Source organism: Mus pahari, chromosome X (assembly GCF_900095145.1).
Source record: "Mus pahari chromosome X, PAHARI_EIJ_v1.1, whole genome shotgun sequence".
Lineage (NCBI taxonomy): Eukaryota > Metazoa > Chordata > Mammalia > Rodentia > Muridae > Mus > Mus pahari.
This window is the reverse complement of record NC_034613.1, coordinates 71,694,355-71,719,468: the sequence shown is the minus strand read 5'-3', so window position 1 is coordinate 71,719,468 and position 25,114 is coordinate 71,694,355. Positions and strand designations below refer to the sequence as shown.

At 31.2% G+C, this 25,114-nt stretch overlaps 1 protein-coding gene across 8 annotated transcripts in view; it reads right to left on the bottom strand.

The window, feature by feature from the left end:
• The window catches only part of Dmd (dystrophin), a 2,621,826-nt gene that overhangs the window by 1,185,342 nt on the left and 1,411,370 nt on the right, over positions 1-25,114 (bottom strand). For all 8 annotated transcript variants that reach the window (XM_029534042.1, XM_029534043.1, XM_029534037.1 and 5 more), the window contains exons 35-38: positions 18,124-18,303; positions 17,291-17,419; positions 15,147-15,317; positions 809-931 (exon numbers count right to left, since the gene is read on the bottom strand). In XM_029534042.1, the coding sequence (XP_029389902.1) occupies positions 809-931; positions 15,147-15,317; positions 17,291-17,419; positions 18,124-18,303 (603 nt within the window). The remainder of the gene's footprint in view (positions 1-808; positions 932-15,146; positions 15,318-17,290; positions 17,420-18,123; positions 18,304-25,114) is intronic.

Sequence of the window (25,114 nt, the reverse complement as noted above, 5' to 3'; positions counted from 1 at the left end):
TTGATACACGTGAAAGATAAGAATGCTTCAGTTGTGATAGCAGTGGGGAGAGGAGAAAAGAAGATGTGAAAAAGTAAAGTGAATGTAGAATAAAAATATTCAATGAATAGTGATGCGATGTAGAAATAATCAAGCCAGAGAGAAATTAGCAGAGATTAGAAGATGTTCTAAGTTTATGTACAAGGTACATGGGCTTATTTCTTTACTCCTATTAAGTAAATAACATGGAATTATTTTACATACATACATATGTATTCAATATATATTTTACATTCAATAATAGTATTACATACATCATACATATATATTCAATATTAATACACATATATATGTATATATGTATAGTCGCATTTTTCTCAAATATTTGGTACAACCACTTCATTAGAAACTTTGGTAGAAAATATTTACATTTCATTCACTTGTCTTTACTATTCCCAAAAACATCAGAAAAACAAAATATCAGATGCATAAGAAGTTGGAATTTTATATTATATTTTAGTTCATTTCCTGAATTGCTATTTCCTTTTACATTTTGCCTTCTCAAGATTAAATAAGAACAAGCCAAAACAGAATTGAACTATTTATTAGAAGTTGAGAGTGTTTCTATATGTTCATAAGGTGGTAATTTGGCAGTAGTAATAAAATGTTCAAAAGAATACTTTCCATTTAATAAAATCATTAAAAATAACACTATATGAATGGTAGTATTCTGAGAATTCAGTTGGAGACATAAGCTATATTATTTCTTTCCAAATATTTACTCATTTTTATTCCCAGTTCATTCACACTTTCATCATAAGCAATTTACCATATCTTTATTGAAGTCTTCCTCTTTCAGATTCACCCCCTGCTGAATTTCAGCCTCCAGTGGTTCAAGCAATTTTTGTATGTCTGAGTTAAACTGCTCCAATTCCTTCAAAGGAATGGAGGCCTAAAAAAAAAGATAGTGCTAATTTAAATCAAAATTACTTTTTATTAGAAACATAAACCAAATGAAATGCATTTATTCAAACCCCCATTGCTAAAATAATGACATGCATTATGTTTCCACATTAAAGCTTATGAAGGTTTTGAAATACAACTGGAAAGTACCCGAGGACACATATATGAAGAAACACTTTTCACCATAGCCGAATATACATGCAAGAAAATGTAATTCATCATTCCAAAATATCAAACGAGTCAATTTACATACATTTGCCTATGCTAAATTTTTAATATTTTATAGTTAAATTTAATCTTACTTTAGACATTCTGATAGTACAACATTTAAATAAACATGTCTTTCCAAAATTTGCCTCATTCATCAATAACAGAATCTTTGGATAAACACTGGAATTTTCAACTTTTTCTGAGAACAACCATGTGGCAATCCGTTAAAATATTTCAAATGCTTCTTTTTTCATGGTACAAATTTCTGGCCTGTTCTCCTAAATCAACATTATTAGCTTGCCCCAAGAACGTTTTATTAAGTGACATAAATACGTACCTATGACTGAAACCCAAATATTTCATATACTTCACAATGTATTTAATTTTGAAATTGATACTGACCATGGTTTCAAAATTATCAATAATCCTTTGAATTCCAAAATACAAGATTTTTTAAGTGCATGGAAATATATTGAAAATAAAATATCCAAAGAACCATGCAATCATTAAAATTCTGTTAATAAAATCTACTTATTTTATTCTCTTGAACATTATTTTATATTGAATGTTAATATTATAATAGTAGAAATCACTTTACCTGACCATTTCATAAGATTATAACTGTAACATATAGTATAAATGATGGTACATCTTCAATGTTCCTTTCCCTCGCCAGTGAATGATTTATAGGATCCTCTTATAATCATAATATTTCAAATTTTAATTATTGTCTGTCATTTAAAATACAATAATTTTTGAAGGGGTAGAAACTGAAATACCCTAATCTTAAAGGAGATTACAGTCTTTCAATTATTATCATACTGACACAGTTCACATGCATATAAGGTCCAAATATATACATGATACTTATCTGATGACATTTTAAATTATTGAACTATTGTTCATCTTTGCTGGTAATCTGTGAGAGCAAGTTGCTGTTCAATAAGACTTTTATAGATACAAAATAAATATGTAAAGTAAACTTCATTCACTGATTAGATATCAAAATTTCTATTGGCAGTTAGTTTTACCTGTTTTGCTCCAACTGCTTTTTTGCTAGCTCATCCATTGTTCAAATACTTAAACAGAACAAATTAAAGGTCTTAGAAGGTGGATTTTTTTGACCCATTTCTCACTGTTTCTTCTATACTTAATTAATTGTTCTTCAAAACACCATGACTTTCAAATTGTCATATTTAGCTATGACATCACTTTTGAAATATAGTCTAAAATTTCCAACAGCTAACTACATGCCAAGGCTGGTTGATATCCATGGAAAGCCTCCCCTTTTGGGAGGAGTAGGAAAGGCAGGGTAGATAGGAGAGAAAGGGAGAAGGAGGGAATGAGAGTAAAAGAGAGTACTGGATAGTTCATATTGTTGTCTAGCCAGTACCCCGCCCCCAGAGCTCCCAGGGACTTAACCACCAACCAAAGAGCACACATGGTAGGACTCAAGGCCCCAGCTGCATATGCAGCAGAGGATGGCCTAGTCTACATGAGGAGAGAACCTTTGTCCTATGAAGGCTTTATGCCCCAGTATGGGGTAATGTCAGACCCAGGAATTAGGAGTGGGTGGGTTGGTGAGCAGGGGGAGGGAGGACAGGATAGGGGTAGGGTGTTTTTCAGAGGGGAAACCAGGAAAGGGGATAACATTTGAAATGTAAATAAAGAAAATATCCAATGAAGAAAAAAAGAGCAAAGGAGGGAGATGAGGCTGGAATCAGGTTGTAATGTAAATAAATAATTAATAAAAAATTCAATCTTTAAAAATAATATTTTTAATTTCACCTGGAACTGTGCTTTTTAAAAAAATGGGCCAAGAAGTGGGAGTGGGTGGGTAGGGGAGCAGGACGAGGGAGGTTATAGGGGACTTTCGGGATAGCATTTGAAATGTAAATTTAAAAATATCTAAAAAATAAAAAAAGATATTTTCTTTATTTACATTTCAAATTTTATTCCCTTTCCTAGTTCCTCAAAGTATATGTAACACCATTTTACCTAATTTAGTTAACACCGTATCTTTTATTATTAGCCATATATTCTCAAAACACAAATCCTGTTCTTACTGGATACATTCTCAGATATTGTTTATCCTTGAATCTAATTAATGTCAAATATAAATTAATTGCCTATGGTCCACTTTCTTTGTAAACCCACTAATACCAAAAATCTTCAAAGAGGTATGTGATTCCCTTCCTTACCCCAAAGCCCCATCTTGTGCACAATGACCAGATCAGTATGTCACCAACTACTGCAATTGTGCTTTCGCTTAACAGGGACATTAACCATCTACTAAAAACAAAACTAAACAAAAAAAAAAAACAACCAAAAGTAACAAACAAATGGCAAACTACAATCAAGAATAATAAGGTATAGGCTCCAGCATGCTCATCAAGCTCTCTTCTAATTTGCTATTGAGAATCTTTCTAGACATAATTAATATAGGATTGCTTTGTAGGTTATTCACTTTTATCTTCTCTCAAGATTCATTTAATGCATCTTATCTTCTAGTAAAGAACATAAGCTCTTGACTTAATGTTTCGATATTGAAATTGGATTTCATATACTAGCCGAGGAAACTTAGTCAACATTTGCTTATATCTTTTCTAGCGTGTGGATTATATATTCATAACAATGAGAAAATCTAATTCATAAGAAAGTTATGAAAATCAAGTGTGTTCAGTGTTTATCAGAAATACAATAAATATTCAGTAAACATCTATTATCACATTTTCCCAAACTCTATTCACCTGTGTGACAGGAATTAATACTCAATAATCTTACCTCAAATGCTCACCTCTAAATCATAGACATTACACAATTTTCCTCTTTTGAAAAAGTTTCTGAAGGATAAATGCTTCTTGGTTTTATTTTATTTTGTTAATGAATTATAGATAAATAAAATAATTTAATTCTAATGTTAGCATGGAGAAATTTAGGTGCCACTTTGTCAAACTTTATCAAACTCACTAAGAAAAGTTGACATATTAGCTTGTAATATTATTGAAAATAACCCCAAAGAAAATGTCAATGTACTAATGTTTTGTACTCTTAAGTATTTTTATTCACAGTTATTTGGAGAAATAACTTCAGAACCAGTGAGGGAAAATCCATTATATATTAAATGGGTTGGTTTCATTATATCTAGAATCATTCATTATGTGGAGTAGGTATATAAATTTTTTTTTTCTAGAAAAGGAAGTAAACTTTTTATAATGCTTTAATGTCATAGCAGAGTGGATATTTAAAGAAGTACAGTAATTATATATAATTATTATATATAATTATATATAATGTAATTATATATAATTAATTATATAATTATATATATAATTATATATATTAATATATTATATTAATTATTATATTATATATATATTATATATATATAATATATTATATTATATTAATACATAATAATTATATATAATGTAATTATATATAATTATTATATATAATTACATGTATAACTGTTTTTGATCAAATCCAAAGTACTTTCCATGATTGGTAAACACTCCATCTCGACCTATTTATCTCCCAATATACACAGTTTCTAAAGACAAAATACAAACGATCTTATTGGTTCTCTGCTATTCATATGTAAAATATGTCAATAAGGGTAAATGATACAAAGACCATCATATAATAATATACAAAAAGTAGAATCCAACTGTAAATGAAAAACAACCCACCACCACCAAGCTACTGACATAAAACGTATTTTAGACAATACTATTTCAAAAATGAATGTAAATTCACATGAAAAATAGAAACTTAAATACTTTTTAGCAAAATGCACCGGGTTCAGACTTGTTGTAACACCACTCTACATTTGGTAAAGACCATTTTGAGTGTTAGAGATTAAATACTACCAAGATGTTCTTCCAAATTCAATAATATACATTAATAAAAAATTATTTGCAGACTGACTGCACTTTAGCCCAACATAAGAGTAGATTTTGAATTTGGACAGCTTCAAACTTTAGTAGAAGCTGCAAATTTTCATTTCCAAAAATATACTAGTAGATGCTAAATAGTGATGATTTTGGTCATATATTTAAAATATGACTATTTTACCATTGGCCTTACCTTAAAATCTTACACCTCATGATTAAATCTAACCTCTAAGTTTCAGAAACATGTTCTGAATAGTGTTGCTCAATAGAAATATAATGAGAGTCATAAATTCAATTAAAATGAACTAGTTAATAAACTAAAAACAAAATCAGGCAAAATTATTTTATTTTCTACAAGAGCAAAATAGTGTCTTCCAGTACTCAGTAAGATTTTTAGTTATGTAATCAAAATGTTATCTTCCAAACTACAAAATTTAATAATTATATTTTATGCTTACTATTTCAAACCAAATATTTTAAATATAGACATGTTTTATATGTCACATCTTAATTTAGATTAGGCAAATTTTAAATGATTAGTAGACTCTATTCAGTGCAGATCTAAACTATTGTAGCAATGCCAAATAATAAGATTTAGTTTTCATTATTAACCAAAAATATATGCATGGAATATAATCATCAATAATATGGAAAATCTGAATAGTCAAATATTTTTGTGTTGTAATTGTTTTTATAGGCTGTATATAGCATCAGTTTCATTCACATGCATTTTAAGATTTTTGTCTGTTACTTTTTAGATTATATTTTTGAGAGAATTTTTCCCAATAGTCCTTTGGGTATGAGAAATTTTAAGTGGATTTTATGAGGAATTTCAAGATTACCTATCCCACATTTATTTGTGATCCTAAACTACATTTTTTTACTCTCTTACCTATTAATAAAGTATTATATAACCAGTGGTATACTTTTCCAAATAGATTTTCAGTCTTTGAAAATAGCATCACCTCTTGTGTAGTCTGCATTTTGCTTACCAAATATGACATCCTCTCTTATGGAAAATAAAAATATGTTTATCATATACATTACTAATTTAAAGGCTACTTGCACACTTATAAATTAGTGAGGTTTTTTTCATTCAAAATGACAATAAATAATCAAGCCAATTATTTCATCTGTTGACCAGAAGAAATCAGGCACTTAGTATACTTGTAATCACTACTTTTTGTGTATAACAAATTAGAAAAATTTAATTGTTGCCTTAAGCATTCACTAGCTCACCATTATAGCACAGTAATGAATTATAATAAGGAAGCCATGTTTGATTATTAGTGAAAGGTTTTACTTGCATGTGCTTGTAGTTATCCATAATTTTCTATTCTTTTTTTTTTAAGATTTATTTATTTATTATATGTAAGTACACTGTAGCTGTCTTCAGACACTCCAGAAGAGGGAGTCAGATCTTGTTACGGATGGTTACAAACCACCAGATGGTTATGAACCACCATGTGGTTGCTGGGATTTGAACTCAGGACCTTCAGAAGAGCAGTCGGGTGCTCTTACCCACTGAGCCATCTCACCAGCCCAATTTTCTATTCTTATGAAAGCTATTAGAAAAAATAAATAGTACAGGAGTGCCTGTTGTTTCAAAGTCTATGTGGATCTTGTTATGGTGATGCACACTTATAATATGGATACATAGAGGCTGAGATAGAAAAATTACAAATTTGGATCAGTCAGGATTCCATAATGAAGTCCTTCCTCATAAAACAACAAGAAAATTGAATGCATAAATAAATAAACTCAGAAGTGATTAAAGTTTAGTTCAAGGTACCATGTTATTGTCTATAGAAGTTGAAGGCAAATTGCATTAAATATCAAATAAAATACTTTTACTTACTTAAAGAAAATGTGTGACCACAGTAAAACTAGAATCATAATTATGTTACATAATATTAGACACTGAACACAAGATTCGTTTTAGTGTACATAGAAAATCAAAGAAATGAAGATATATTGTAGTCATAGAAGTATATAACAATTATTACTTTGCACAATTGAATCTTCTACTTACCTTTTTATTTTAAGAACTTTAGCATGACCGTGCAGTTACACAAAAATACATAGAAGATAGAACATAGAAAGCTTTAATAAACAGATAAATGGACACAAAAGAAAGGAGAGACAGAGAAACTGAGAAAGACAACACTTTGTTTTCCTTGATATTTTAATATTCTTTTAAATTGCTTAACAACTACTAATTGTGCTTTGTTGAAAATTTTAAGGATTGACGAGACTTAAGGCTCTACTGAAGCTTTTGCATTAATGGTTCACGCATATCACAAGTCGACAAAGAATAAAAAACTGAACAAAGTAAAAACAATTACAAACTGAATCACTAAACTTGAAAGCATTTATAATTATTTAGATATACTTTATTTATGTTGAAATGTTAGCTTTCTTTTGGCTAAATATTACTTTAGCCTGTACATATACAATAGCATTATAATGAATGTGTTTACACAGATAACATTGTAAACATCTGTTATTTTTAATTATGGAATCTAAAGCATCAACATAAAAGTACTAGAAGGGAAACACACTGAAATCTAAACTGAAAATAAATAATCCGAGTGCTACAGTTTAGGCTGAACTTCTTTCAAATCAATCAATATATTTTTCAATTTTCAAGTTTGAAATAGCATTTTTCCATTACAATTACTAAAACAAGAATAAAGAAAAAATAGCTAATAACAATCAAGAGAAAAGGTTTAAGGACCACTAACATCTTCTAATACAGAAGAGACTAATGACAGATATGGACAGTAATTTCATATATTCCTGTTTATAGAGGAAATATAACTTACAAAGGTATATAATATCCGTTAAAGACCTTTATTTGTGTTAGAAAATAGATAACCAAATTAATAACTTGTTGGCTTAGTGACTTTTTAAATTTAAACTATGAGAAAACTTTGAAATAGTTGTAATAAATTTAGTGGCTCAAAAGAATAGCATCCATTGGTTGGATTATTTTTGTAATAGATATGGTAATTATGGGTAAGGTACCAATTTACTTTGAATGCTTTATTTAGGAAAGTATGGCTAAGTTGTGAAGCTCACTGAGAGAATTGTCCAATATATTTCTATAGATTTGTGAGTTGCTAAAATAAACTTCTGGGTTACTCACTTCATAATTGGATAAAAATTGGTTGTATAAAATATTGGAGGATTAAGGTTCATTAGCTATTTATGTTAAGTATTACTAGAAGTAGTTTTCTTTTTCATGATTGTGAAAATTCTGTATGTCAAATAAAACCAGGAAAGGGTTTAACTTTAAATTATGGTGCAGGTTGGGGTGGGGCTAGATAAATGTAAAATTACGTTTTGGAAAACTGTAATTTCAACTTTCTATATTTTATACTCACAGGCATTATGCTCAGCACTTTGTGATTTTAAAATAAAGAAGTGCACTAATGTTACAATTTGAAATGGACTTAAATATATTCACATAAACATATCACAGTATCAATCATGATGATTTTCTGACATAAACAGAAGTAAGAAATCATATTGGGAATTTGCAAAACAGAGTGATCTATGCTATAGAAATGATATCTAAAAATTTCTATCCAGTCAATTTAACTGTGAGAATAGGAGATATACAACTTTTCTTATATCATCATATAATTATCTAATACTCTTTTCTCCAAAGAATAACTACATTTGAATGTGCTTACACTAATTGGGAAAATCATTTTGTTTTTAAGATCAGTAACTGTCAAATAGCTTTGCTTATAATAAGTGCCATGATAATAAAACACAGTTCTATCAAAAGACAGTGTTCACTGTATTCAGCAGTTAAAATAATTATAACAGATTTATTTATAATAAAAATTTAAATATAATTTACTCTGCTTGTTGGGTAGTAAAATACAAGTGTCAAACAATGCTTTTAGATTAGAAACTATACGGATTGGTTTGATTCTTGTTAATTTCAGTTAAATTTAAATAGCTTGTATATTATTTGAAAATTTACCTGTTTTTATATCTGAAGTTATTAATTATAAATACTATATATTGTGTAGTATCTGCAGTTTTTCCCTTACTCTTCATCTTCAAACATTATATTTTCTTTTTAGAAAACTAAATCAGGCATATATTTATATAAAATGAGCAAATGGGCCAAATTATGCATTTTGGCTCTTTCTGTCAGAAGAGGTTTTCTTTTAAAAGGTGATGACAAACAGGGTGTGTAGGGGAAATGATCAGTACATTCATATTAATAAACTGATCACAGAAATTAAATTTTCATTAAATTACCAGATCTAGTAAATATTTATTTATTTATTTATTTATTTATTTATTTGTTTGTTTGTTTGTTTTTTAAGATAAGGATCCAGTAAATCTTAATTTGATATCCTAGGTAGGTAAGTTGCATTGTTTATTTCACACTGATAAAAATAAAATTATAAGTCTAACATATGACTTAATTATTTCTCAAACACAAAACTATATTTTAAAGAAGCCATGTATTTTATTGTGTATGTTTTATAGTCTATATTATATAGATTCTTGCCAGCAGTGTGGCAGGTTGTTTCATAAGCCACTATAAATATCTAAATGTTTTTCATCTACAGAAAAATTAGTTTTATATCTGTTGATGGTGATTGAAGGTTGAAAAACTGACACACATAGTTTATTATGTAAATAAAACAATGAATATTTAAACATATGAAGCCAGGTCTTCCAAATCTGGCTTTACTGTTATATTACATATATTGAAACTTATAGGAGAATTTTAATTGCAAGTTCTAAGGCCCATATGGAATATAAAAGAATATGTGGTAATTATATACTACAGCAAATAAGTTTTATTGAATAACTAAAGACACTGACAAATCATGTTCACCCTCTTTGAACTGCTTAATTTTTATCCATTTCAGGGCCAATATGTAAATTTTACAGAACATAAAATATTTTGAATATATTGATTTCATATGCAAATAGTTTGAAATATTTTCCATAAAAAGAAATAACTTTCTATGTTATAATAGAATAGAGTTTTATGAAATATAGTAAAAATTAATTAGAAAACATTGAAGAATGGAAAAATATCTATGCATATTTAATTATTGAAATTCAAACTTAGACTTTCTCACCCAATCAGTTTGGATTTCTAATCAATCATTTCAATTCCATCTTCTTGTCCTTTTAATACAAGATCTCTATGATATTTCCCAATGGTGCTAACTAGGAAGTTCTGGAGTTGGGCTCTCTTAGACCATTTGCATTAGCATCACCCAGAAATTTGTTAGCAATATGAATTTTCAGGTTTATCTTTACTTTTACTGCACTTGTATCTCTTGGTGTGAAGCCTTTGTAATCTGTGTTTTATAATTTCCCAAGTTCATGCAAAATTTAGAGAATTACCTCTAGATTAACACTACTTTTCATTCCTATAAATGCTCTATTATTTGAAGTCCCCTTTGTATGTCATACAAACTATTGTGAAGCTTTCCCATTCAGTTTCCCTCATTCCTGACAAAATTCAGTTGTGTTCTCCTCACATGTAACTGTACTAATCATTCAAGAATGCATGAATCAGAACTATTACAAAGCCCTCACTGCATGTTAAATTAAAGACAATGTATTATTCTTATTGGCATGACCTTTGTATGACTCCAATCAGCCTCTTCACTTTTATCATCCACAAATAAGCTTCACGTTCCATGCTCGCTCTCTCTCTCTCTCTCTCTCTCTCTCTCTCTCTCTAAGGAATTTTAATTTCGTCTCTAGTAAAGACTGTATACTGGAACCTTTTCATTGGCTTTTTCAAAACTGTTATCTCTTTAAAGCTCTTGGAGTTACTATTAAATTCATGTATGATGGAAATTATTCTCAATCCAGCATTCATGAATATATCTTGAATATAGTAGTAATTTTTTAAAGCTATAACATTTGAGCTAACAAGAGTTCCCGCATGACCAAATGTGCTTTTTAAATAATATATGGCTAATGAGAATTTATCTAGTCAGGTCTTTTATTCTCAATTCTATCTTTATTAACTCTTTGAGACCCACCAAAACAACATTTTCTTCAAATATTAATCCCTTTCCTTCCAATTGTCTTCTAATAAAATGAAGAATAGAAGGTTCCTAAGTAATCACGTCAAGATTAGATTCCTTTCTAATTTCTTTCTTATGTGTCTGTTTCATGGTACCTGTTACTAAAAGTACTACTGTCTGACAATCATCTTGTCTTTCAACTCAGATATTCTAAAACAAAGACAGTTTAGACAAGGTATCATTTCAATTTTTTTTTCAACTTTGCTAGGGGTTATAGAAGGACCTGTGGTTTAATTTTATAGTTATGAACTACTTTAATAGAACTACTATATCCTTAAACTAATCTCATAATGATTAAGGAAATTTTCGGGTTCTCAAAATGTTGGAAATTTGATAAATTTAAATATATAGCAAGAGGTAGCATTTTAGATATTTTAAGCGCTGCATTAGTTGAGGTAGAACTTTCTAGAATTTTTTGTCTAGTTGATTGCCCTTTTGTTGAATATATATATATATATATATATATATATATATATATATATATATATATGCAACTGTGGAGTTGCTACTTAAGAACTCCATTCTTCATACATTGCCCCATCCAGTACTAACTGGGAAGGCCAGAGCTCACTGTTTTGACTTAACACAATTTCTTATGATAGAGAATCCAGGTCAAAAGAATGGATGAATTTTATTAATTACTAAATATAGCATAGAGGAGTAATCAGTGACTTTTCATGATAGTTTCTGCTCTAATTAGTTGTCCTTAAATTTGACTGAAAAGGGGATAGCCTAAAATAAATTCTTGAATTCATAATTTCCTTTTTTTTTCAGTAACAAAGGATTTGCATGTTACAGTTATCAAAAAAGATTTTATCCTAAATTATACTTTTTCATGAGATAATCTACCCAGGGAATTAACCGCAATTTCAAACAGCAGCTAATCTGGTTTTAACATCTAAGATTGTGGTGACACTATCAGAATCTTATTCTACAAGCAGAATCTTGTCTAAGACACAAAATATCTTGAAAATGCAATTTGTCAAGACAAAAATACTTAAGTGTCCAAATCAAAAGTAGTAAGATTTTGGACTGACTTTGAAAAAGTTAACACCATATTCCACAATTATAATTTATATTTCTTGAGTTAAACATTAAAAATAAAATTTAAAAGAGTATATAGTCCCTCCCTACCTAGTAATGCCACTTTTTTATACTTTTTACATTCAGTATTGAATAATTATATTGGAGGGTCATGGTCATTTTCCTTTGGGTCTAGAGATATAGGTGTACACTAGAGCTACAAGTAAAACAAGATTCTGAACAATTATGACCATAGTATTAAAGTTTATACCTTTAAAATTGTGTTCTTTTTCTTATATATATATTTCTATATCAAATTTTCAGAAATGTTGCTTTATATGATGACTTTATAATCATTTTTAGAAGATAAACATAATTCAATTTTTTTTCTTTTTCCATTGTAACGTAAGGATACACTGGTGTTCTACTAACAATTGCTATGGAATCCTTGTTGATATTTTAATTTTGTTACATTTAAGAACTTTATGGCACAGGCTGGCTGGTAAAAGCAATTTAAATCTCATTGTGCTGTAGTCTTTCATTTCGACGGCTATGCCTTTTTATAAAGTTCATTTTAAATTTAATTGTTTAGGAAGAAATATATCTTTGTTAGGTGCTATTCTACACTTTAAATTTTTTAGACTAAAATAAATAAACCTTTATTGCAAAACAAAACCATTCAAACAAAAACAAAACAAAACACATAGAAAACTGCCTTATATTGAAAACATAGACATTCAGAGGGATTGCCTAACTCCAGGCAAATTTAACTTTGTTTCCTCCAACTTAGAGGTGTTTTTATAATCTCATTGAAGAAATTTTAAAATTAAACATATTTTTATTTTTGCAATTTGGTTTTGTGTTTGTAAATAGACATTTCTTGACCAAATATTTTAACATCCTTGCATTTGTACAAGTGGAAGTTCAATATCATTTTTGGTACAACAGAAAATCAGACACATTTTATCAAAGTAGGTGTAGTTTTAGAATGATAAAGCATAATTATCTTTTCAGAACAGTATCAATATCATATCTAGTCATTTTTGGTAATTAAAGGAAAACAGGAATACTCAGTGAGATGAAGTATGATTGATTTGTCAATATATGTTTCAAACAATTGATTTGAAATATCTTATGCTTTGCTTGGAAGGATGAGTAAAATATTAGATTTGAATGTCCTACTTGATGCATAATTTCTAAATTACTAATAACTATTTCATGCAGAATACAGAAAACTTTACTTGAAAACTTGGTTATGAAATTCTCTTAAAGAGAGTTCTATTATAAAGGATAAATACTCTCTTTTCAATGTATTATCTGGGAGCCATAATCTTATGACATAATTTCTAGAAAAGTACATCCACATATTCTTTTATATTTCCTAAAGCTTAGTAGTTTATCAAAGTTATATATGCATCATGGGAACAATATAAAATTTAATAACATTATTAGGGTTGTTGAAATTAAAGTAATTAAGTTATTCAGATTATTGATATCATCAGAAATAACAAGGATTGCTATTTAAGAACAAAATTATAATCTTAAAGAAGTATGCATGCCAAAAAACAAAATTTAAGAGCCTGTTTAACATTTTTAATGTCATAAATTATACATTTTTGAAAGTGAATTTTTAGGATAATTGATGATATAAATTATTTATAATTTCTGATAATATATTATATATATATTTTAAAACATTCTTCAAATATATATTATGACTCACTATAATACCTTAAACACTTCAGAAATTGTCATATATATATATATATACAAATATATATATATATATATATATATATATATATATATATATGATTTGATGGCCATATTGATAAAAATAAGTATTAATGCATTCTATTTATCTGAAAATCAACAAATAAATAGGCAAATAATCAGGTATACTTCATCTCTGCAGTTTTAGTTTTATTGTGATGACAAATTATAATTATTCCTTCAGAAGACTAGCATAGTATCACTATCATATCTAGTCAATTTTAGTAAATAAGAAGAAGCAAATGAAACTCAATATGGTAAAATCTGAATTGTTTTATCAATATATATTAATTTTTCAATTTAATTATTCCAATATTTAACTATATTTATAAATATGTGTTTTTGTACAGATATATTTGCATATTTTCCATATTAGATTGAAAAATGGGCCAGACTACAATGTGTAAATTTTCAAATAATTCCTTGCACTTTAAATCCTCCCCAAAACATTGAAATTCTATAATTTGGTATTTACATATTTTGGCAAACTATTTAAGATGATTTTATATCCATTACATGTTATATAAACATGAAGATTATCATGCAAAAATACTATACTCTCCAGTTCTTAATTAAATCGACTAGAAATAGGCATACAAAACTAAACAAAATATAGAATTTAAGTTTCACATTCATTCGATTTCAAGGCTTGAGTATTTCAATATAACCTAATGGATTTTGTCACAATGCTTTCAATTAGCATGAACAAATTATATACACAAAAGTGCATAACAAGGAAAGAGGTACAAATACCCTCGATCATGCAGATGTACAAGGCCTTATGGTGGATATATGATATGCATTACACACGAGCAATATTATATTTATTAAAATATTTCAGTAGTGCTTGGTTTAGGTAGATGTCTTTTGTGCTTTTTTAAAATTACTTATTTATTGATTTTGGCTTGTTGCATGCTCTGTTACTGAATTATAAGCGATCCCTGTAAGTACAAATTTAACCATTGCATTGCAGGGTTTAGTTCTAGCATAGCTGTGGCAGGAAAACGTGGGACAGAAAGAAAGATAGAAAGAAAGTAAGAGAGATGTATCTCCATTATAGTCAGTGGCAAAATTTCCTTAAGTATATTTTGGGCTTCATTTTCATTTTTCTTTTCAAAACCTTGTTGTGGGGATTCCTTGCCCCTTTCAGAGTATTGCGCAACCTTCTCAAGAGATCATTTAGGACAAGTTTCCACCTTGAAGTAGATCTTCCTACCTTTCCAGTCTTAATTCTGTGAGAAATAGCTGCAAATCGACGGTTGAGCTCGGAGATTTGGGGCTCTACTACTTTCCTGCAGTGGTCACCGCGGTTTGCCATCAATTTTGCTGCTTGGTCACGTGTGGAGTCCACCTTTTGGCGCATGTCATTCATTTCAGCCTTTAAACGCTATATTCCATGAGCAAGAAACAGGGCTTTAAGTTAGTAATCAAAATTGCAAAAGACAGAAAGGAAGAGAGGGAAAGAGAGAAAGAGGGAGGAGCAGCGGAAGAAAGGGAGAGGAAGACAACAAGAAGAATGGCATGCATGCAGAGGTAGAGAGTGAAAAGAATAAAACCAATTTCAATAATAGGGAAGCAGAATTAAGCTGTGTATCATCTTAAAAATTCTAGGACACCACTTTTTATGTTTCATATATGTCTGTTTAATCTGTCTACTTAAAAAATTCTCTGGCTTCTAGTTATTGTCTGGAAATAAGCATATTATTATGCAGTTAATAGTATTTCTTATCCTTACTGAAATTTAGTTCCATAGCATCACTGAATTGTTTGCTTAGGAGGAATAGTACTTGAAGCACACTTTCCTATTCTTTTCTGATACTTCTAAGAAGCTCTTTTTTTTTTTTTTTCTATTTTTTGAATATCATGGTAAAGTGTGATTCTCTAGTACATAGATCTCTGCATATAAAAGGAGGAATATTTTGCATGAAACAAGTAGAGAAAGACCCCATATTTCATATGAACTTTGTCATTATATGCTACCCCTTGATAGAATAAGAATTAAGACTACAGATTATAGCGCAGATAGACACCTAGATACAGCCCAGATAATAAGATAAATATTTTTAAAGATATCCTAGAAAGTCTTTAGTATTTCATTTAAAAACCCAAATCTACAGCACTAAAACATAAAATGAGAACTAAAAATGATGGTATACTACGATGATATCAACAGTCTTGAAATACTGACAGGAATTTGCAAGTTAAAAGACGTTATGTATTCTATAATAATTTGTGTAACATAGGAATAGCCTAAGTTTTCAAAATCTCGTAACCACAATAAAGGAAAGACAGAAAAGGAAATAATAGCTGAATTTTTAAATGGTAATAGTAATCAAACATTACCAAAATTTTCAACAAATCAAAGTAGTGAAATATGAATTTAATCATATCTGTAAAAATCAACACTTTTAATTTGATTAGTATAAATCATCAAGTAGACACTACTTTTGTTTCACACATCTTGTTTTATAAACCATATTTTAAAGCAAAGGTTAATTTGTTCTTGTGATTTAAAACAAAGGATGCCTGAATGATAAAAATATGAGAAAATCATGTTGAAATGTGTTACTTTTCTTTAAACGTGCACTGATTTATATAAACTGATGATAACGAACAATACCATGTTGAAATATCCCTTATTTAATTGCTCTAAAAAGTATTTTATACTTTAGATTTTGTAATAATTGCCCTTGTACAATGTGGTATCTTGATAATTTGCCTAAGAACAAACAAAAATTGATTTGTATTTCATAGATATCTATATGTTTCACTTGAAAGTAAAATTGTGTAATAGTTTTAATCATTTTTACATGAAACAGTGTCATGTGCTGTTAAATAATCTATTGTAGAATGACATAAATATTTAAAAATCTGGGAGTTTACACCACACTGAATTTAGGGATTTTAGAGCAACAAAACTAAAAGTATACTAAGATTGATCTATGACACTAGCAGATAGAAAAATAAGTATTTAATAAGGGCTATATTAATAAACTAGAAACTATGTTGATGGTATATACAATAATACTGCTATTAAAAAAGAATGACTCACAATATGGCAGAAAAAATTTTGTAACCCTTTATGGGTTAAGCTCAGGTATAGAAAGGTCAGATATGAAATTGGACAAATATCTAAGTTACAGATCTCTATAATTATGTTAATTTCTAAACAACAAGAAAGAATTGAAAGGAATTAATATCTCAAAATAGAAAAGAATGATAGATGATCAAAAGAAGGAAGCAAGAAAAAATATGAAGATTTTAGGCTTTATGAAAAAATCTTTGGTATTTGTTGTTCAAACATTATTGTTATAACAGGTACAGTTTGAAAACTACTTCTCATATAATTTCATTTGCTACCTTAAGAATGTCTTCCTTTTGTTGTGGTTTCTTCATTTCAGATTCATCTAAAAGTTCATCCGCATGAATGATCCACTTTGTGATTTGTTCTATGTTCTGATCAAAGGTTTCCATGTGTTTCTGGTATTCCTGAATTGTATGGAAATATACCATGTTATTGGGTGGACAAAATTCCTAAAACAGTTGCTCAACTATCTACAAAGAAAACAGTGAAATATTTAAATTCCCTTTAAGTAATATATCAAAAATAGAAAGCAAAGTTAAGTACTGAAAAAATCTTAAATTTATGAGCTTCTCTATCAGTATATAGAGAGATCAGTTGAATTTTCAAACACAAATATCACTCCTAAATTATTATTTCCTTGTTTTTTGTTTTATTTTGCTAGGTTGTTGATAAAGAAGAGTGGAACAGTGTGGTGTTGTAAAAGAAAATGGTCCCCACAGGCCCATTGGAAATGGTCCATAATATTAGGAGCTGTGGCTTTACTGGAGTAGATTGGCCTATGTTGTAGGAAGTCGCTCACTCTGGGGATAGTCTGAGGAAGTCGCTCACTCTGGGGATAGTCTTTGAGGTCTCATATTCTTAATTTTTGCCCAGTATAGAAACACAATCTCCTACTCTGCTGCCTGCAGATCAAGAATTAGAACTCTCAGCACCTTGTCTGCCTGCATATTGCCATGTTTCCCACCATGATGATAATGGACTAAGCCACTGAAACTCTAAGCCAGGCACAAATAAATACTTCCCTTTAAAAGAGTTGCTATGGTCATGGTGCCTCTTCATAGAAATAAAATCCCAACTAAGTCAAAAAGCTTCCAGCCTCTATTCTTACCAACAAAAGATTTAGCCATTCTTCTACTCTGGAAGTGACAGCTATCCAGTTACTGTTCAGAAGACTCAGTTTATCTTCTACCAAGGTTTCTTTCTTGCCCAACACCGTTTTCAAAGACTCTCCTAATTCTGTGACACTCTTCAAGTGAGCCTTCTGTTTCTCAATCTCTTTTTGAGTAGCCTGTAGGAAAAAATAGCATTAAGCCTCAAGTAATTCAATGTTTGTAGCACTAAGACATGAAATTTGTAAAAGGGTTGTGAGATTGGTTGTCATGCAAAGATTTTTGTAAGGTCATGAACCAAAAAACATTTGTTTATGAACCATGAAATTTTTCCATATATATTGTACCTTTATTACTGGGTATAACAGGTATACATTGTTCACATTGTTCTATAAATGTAATAGGTATTTTAATTAATTAATTAGATATATATATATATATATATACATATATATGTATATATGTGTGTATGTGTGTGTTTAATAACTAAACCTAGATATTTTTAAATGAATATTGCATGTTTATTAATTTGACCATGTATTTGTTAAAGACAGACAATTTAAGATTAATCTGTGAATAAATACCTGTATTTTGAAAACTAAACTACTATGACTCATTTTTCTGCAGCAGTATATTCAGCCTTTTAGAGACATGAATATTTTTTGGCACCTAATTAAACTTAATGAACCCTTTTCATAATATTTTCTTAGTATAAAATAAATGTACAAAGAAACTGATACGAAGAAGAAAAGTCATTAACAAATGAAGCCAATATCTTAACAACCACAGTCAAAGTCAAAACAAGACAATATTACAGTTGAATAATGACAAATCACAATAAATTCACAGAGATTCGAATAAACTTTACATAAGCACAGTCATAGAAGTGTTAATATAAAGAAGACAAGAATATCAGACAGTAGATTTCTTACTTTTGCGTATTTTCAACAAATAATCATTATCATTTATAGATTCTTATATTTGTATGTTATTATTATGTTTATATTAATATACAATCACTGAAGAAAATCATGCCAAATGAATTTATCTGCTCTAAGCCAAAGGATTATATTTCATGTAGGGTTTCTTTTTGTACAAGAATGAGACTAGAATTGCCTAAAATCAATTTGTTCAGATATCAGTCATGACTATTTATTACATTCCACTTAGATACCAGATACTATTGTAGATTTGCCACAGATAATACTATTAAATGTCTTTTGGCATAAGAAAAGTTCCAAGTTTGGGCAGATAGAACTCATTTAGAAATGAATAGATATAAATTAAAGTTAAACCCTTTAAAAACCTGTACACTCCACGGTGAAATATATACTCTATAAATGTAGAAGGTAGTCATTGTTTTATGTACAGAAATAAAATAATATTGTCTTTATACTCAATTATACTTAGTTTTCTCCCTGAAGTTGTTATGTGTAAGCTCCTCTTTTATTTTAAAGCAGTGAAAACACAAGATTATATTCATTATATTCCCTTTGTTATATCTACAAAAGTAGATATAAGAATAGCAACATTGGAACTGCATATGGTTCATCAAGTGTTATTGGGTATAGGAAATTTTTTACTGAGAAGAATTTTACTGAAACAACAAATACTGCAAATGTTAACATTTTCTGGGTACATCATGTAATCAGGTAGGTTGAGAAATATTAACCAATAAGTTTGACGGTTTCCAGTAAATAAATCTACTATTTTCTAGTCCCCAAAGTATTTTAAAATTACTCTGCTTTCTTTATCATGAAGGAATGTGTAAAACAGATTAATTTCCTCTTTGAAAATTTGCATCATCATTAAAGAAATTGGGAAAAATACATTGAGATCAACTCATCATAGGTAATAGCAAAAGTTATTTTAGGGCATATGAATGGTTATTGTAGTGGTAAGGTACATATACTAAGGTGAATTGTAGAGGAATTTTAATTCAGCAAATTCTCTGGCCAGGAAAACATCTAAAAACCTTCTATGTCTATATTTTCTGGCTGGAATGCAGATACACCCTGTGATACATTATAAACTGGATGGAATATAGATATGTCCTTAGTAATTACCAGTAATTTCAAACAATGAAGTTAAAGTTAATTTGTAAAGAGATGCAGCCACATTTAAAAGTGATACATAATAACAGCTAGTCCTTAGCCGGGGCGTGGTGGTCCACACCTTTAATCCCAGCACTCGGGAGGCAGAGGCAGGCAGATTTCTGAGTTCGAGGCCAGCCTGGTCTACAAAGTGAGTTCCAGGACAACCAGGGCTATACAGAGAAACCCTGTCTAGAAAAGCTAAACAAACAAACAAACAAATAAAACAAACAAACAAAAAACAGCCAGTCCTCTTAAGTGCTGAGTCATCTCTCCACTCTAAAGAATTGTGTAAGGCAGTCATTTTATAGCTTATATCTTTACAGTACCACAATTTATTCAAATCTGTAGTTATTGCCAGTTCATTACAATATCATTTCTTTTACTAGGATATTATAATGATTTTATTGCAGGTACTATTTATATCTTATTGACTAAAATGTACATGAAGGATTAACTAATATACATATAAAAGGTATCTTAAAATATTTGGTCCTACCTGTGTATGTGTGCGGGGCACTGGGCATGGGGAATTAAAGGAGGGAACCCACATCCCCCCAGAGCTCTGGGGCTCTGGCAGGCAGACAAGAGACCCCATAGAACCACAGTGGGTTGGGCCTTCCTGCAGGAGATTAGAAGATTAGAAAAGGCTCTTTAGGAAAAGGTCTATTCCATTGCTCCAGCATGTTGAGTCTAGATGAAAGAAGGCAATCCATGCTTTTAGAGCTTTACTGTAGAAAAGGGAGAGAGAGAGAGAGAGAGAGAGAGAGAGAGAGAGAGAGAGAGAGAGAGAGAAGAGTAAAGAGGCAGACCACAGCCATGGCCACATAGAGAGAGGGGAGAAGGGAGAGGGAAAGAGGGAGCAAGAGGGCTTTAGAGAGAGAGGAGGGGTCAAGCAGCCCCTTTTATAGTGGGCTGGTCTACCTTGTTGTTTCCAGGTAACTATGGGAAGTAGCATACCTGACTATTGCCAGGTAACTTTGGGGATGGAGTCTGGACAGCCTAGGTGACTGAAGGCCACAGAATTATGGAGCTGGGGCCTCGTTTTAGAAGCCTATGTCTGGGAGCATGGCAAACGCACCTTCTCTTCCTTGCACATTGATCTGTTGGGTCTCCAGGGTTTGAACCTAGCTCAACCAGAAAACAGGCTGCCTTTCACAATCCAACATATGTGTAACTATCTTAGCATATCTTTACATAGGAAGATGGACAATTGAAATCAAATGAAAAGATAGAATTGTATTATGCTGGAGTTTTTAAATTGTAATTTTCCAAGACAATTACCATTAAATTCATGGTGTATGCATGTATGTATGTATGTATTTATTTATGTATGTATGCTGTGCGCCACAATAGTACAGAAGAAATAAGTCTGAGTTATTTTTGAGACCTTACATTATTCTGTCCTGGATTAATATATAGGACATATTTTACACTTAAGCTATGTGACAGAATCTAGTGATAGATTAAAGAGCCACATATATGTGTGTGTGTGTATGTACATATTGGATTTTTCAAGCAATGTATATAGACGTTTTCTTAATAATATATCAGCCATTAAAGACTTTCGTGAAATCAGAATGTGCAGAATAAAAATTAAAGCCATAACTGTAATGACAATGAAGAGTGACTTCAATGGCATTTAACAGATGTTCTATTTTCTAAGTAACAGCTGTTTGATGCATTCATTGTATCAAGTTAATGATCTGCTAGTGATATTTCACTTCACAGATAAATTACTATTCTCTCTTTTAAAAAGAAATGTAATTTTTCATGAGAATGATCGTGTAAAAGACTTTAGAAATAAAAAATAGTTCTCACACTTTTAGAGCAAAGACAGTGATGAGATGTGTCAATTATTTCCAGAAACTATGAGTAGAAATTAAATTTATTTAAATATTTTTAAAGGTTGTTTAAAAATACAAAATATAATTTACATATTTGACTGTATATTCCATTATTCTGCTCAAAACTCTTCGGTATTACATGACTAATATTTTCCAGCAGTTTACAGTGTAAGGACCATAATTAGCCTCACCTCCCCAAGAACCAGGTAACTTCCTGGAATGATGAGATTTTTAGTTCTTGTAAAATAACAAATCCTCAAGGAAAAATACAGTGATTCTAGCTACAGTTGGGCAGACCAGTTAAATAGAAAAACATTGAGATTGAATCCATTTATTTGTATATTTTTCAATTTTCCCAGGTAAGAAACATTGTCAAACAGAAAGGCATATTTATTGGATATTCTCTTTATTTACATTTCAAATGTTTTCCCATTCTAGATCTCCCCTTCATAAATACCCTATCCCATCCTCCCCCCCGCCCGTGCCTTTGAGGGTGTTCTCATACCTACGCACTCACCCACTCTAGCATTCCTGCAATCAGATTCCTCATACACTGGGGCATTGAGACTTCACAGGACCAAGGGCCTCTCCTTTCACTGATGCCCAACAAGGCCATCCTCTGCTACATATGCATTTGGAGCCATGGGTCCATCCATGTGCACTCCTTGGTTGATGGTATAGTCCATGGGAATTCTGGGGTTTCTGGTTAGTTGATATTGCTGTTCTTCCTGTGGGGTTGTAAACCCTTTCAGCTCTTTCAGGCCTTTCTCTAACTCCTCCATGGGGGACCCCATGCTTGGTCCAATGGTTGGCTGCAAAACATCTACCTCTGTAGTTGTCAGGCTCTGGCAGAGCCTCTCAGGATACAGCTATATCAGGCTTCAGTCAGCAAGCACTTTTGGCATCTAGAACAGTGTCTGGGTTTGGTGACTGTATATGGGATGGATCTCCAGGTGGGGCAGTCTCTAGATGGCCTTTTCTTCAGCTCTGCTCCACAATTTGTCTCCATGTTTCCTCCTGTATTTTGTTCTACCTTCTAAAGACTGAAGCATCCACACTTTGGTCTTCCTTCTTCTTCAGGTTCATGTGGTCTGTTCATTGTAACTTGGGTTTTCAGAGCTTTGGGGCTAATATCCACTTATCAGTGAGTACATAACCTTTGTGTTCTTTTGTGATTGGGTTACCTCACTCAGGAGGATATTTAGTAGTTCCAACCATTTGTCTAAGAATTTCATTAAGTCATTGTTTTTAATAGCTGACTAGTACTCCATTGTGTAAATGTTCCCCATTTTCTGTATCCATTCCTCTGTTGAAGGACATCTGGGTTCTTTCCAGCTTCTGGCTATTATAAATAAGGCTGCTATGAACATAGTGGGGCATGTTTTCTTGTTATATATTAGAACATCTTTTGGGTATATGCCCAGGAGTGGTATATCTGGGTCCTCAGACTGATGTCCAGAGTAGTTGTACCGGTTTACAATCTCACAAACAATGGAGGAGTGTTCCTCTTTCTCCACATCCTCACCATCATCTGCTGTCACCTGAGTTTTAGACCTTAGCCATTCTGACTGGTGTGAGGTGGAATCTCAGGGTTGTTTTAATTTGCATTTCCCTGATGACTAAGGATGGTCAACATTTATTTAGGTGCTTCTGGGTCATTCAATATTCCTCAGTTGAGAATTCTTTGTTTAGCTCTCTACCTCATTTTTAATAGGGTTATTTCATTCTCTATAATCTTGTGCCCTTCCCGCAGCCTTGAGCAGGCTGAATCAGTCCTTCTTTCTGCCACAGTTGCCTAGCCTACCTATAGTGGAGTCTTCAGACTTAGGTAAAGTCTGTTGTCTGCCACAATAGTAGCTTCCTGCAGGAAGCCACCAACTGCTGAACAGCCTGATCTTGCTTTTTGATAAGATGCTGACAAAGCAAGAAGAGCATGGCAAAGTGGGTGATGGGCCTCCTGCCCTTTACATTCAAGACCCTACAATTATATATTCAGCCTTGAACAGAGAATCTGGCCTTGGCTCATTATTTCTCTTGCTTGCTGTTCTTCCTATTCATCCCCAGCTTTCCTTTCAGGAACCCAGTAACCCATGGCCGCTGGTGGCTACAGATTCTAACTTCTGAAGTTCTTTGTATATATTGGATATTAGCCCTCTATCAGATGTAGGATTAGTAAAGATCTTTCCCCAATCTGTTGGTTGCTGTTTTGACCTATTGACAGTATCCTTTGCTTTACAGAATCTTTGTAATTTTATCAGGTCCCATTTGTCAATTGTTGATCTTCGAGAATAAGCCATTGGTGTTCTATTCAAGAAAAGTTCCCCTGTGCCCATGTGTTCAAGGCTCATCCTCACTTTCTCTTCTATTAGTTTCAGTGTATCTGGTTTTATGTGGAGGTCCTTGATCCATGTGGACGTGAATTTTGTACAGGGAGATAAGTATGGATTTATTTGCATTCTTCTACATGCTGACCACCAGTTAAACCAGCACCATTTGTTGAAAATATTTTTATCCATTGGATGGTATTAGCTCATTTGTCAAAGATCAAGTGATTATAGGTGTGTGGGTTCATTTCTTGATTTTCAATTCTATACCATTAATCTTCCTGCCTGTATCTGTATCAATACCACACAGTTTTTATTGCTATTGTTCTATAATACAGCTTGAGGTCATGGGTGGTGATTCCCCCAGAAGTTCTGTTATTGTTGAGAATAGTTTTTGCTATCCTAGGATTTTGTTTTCCCTTTTTGTTTTTTTTTTTCTTAGATATTTTCATCATTTACATTTCAAATGCTATCCCAAAAGTCCCCTATACCCTCCCCCCTCCCGCCCTGCTCCCCAGCCCACCACCTCCTGCTTCCTGTCCCTGGCATTTCCCCGCACTGGGGCATATAATCTTCAGAAGACCAAGGACCTCTCCTCCCATTGATGGCCTACTAGGCCATCCAGGATTTTTGTTATTCCAGACGAATTTGAAATTTGTGCTTTCTAACTCTGTGAAGAATTGAGTTGAGCCGGGCGTGGTGGCGCATGCCTTTAATCCCAGCACT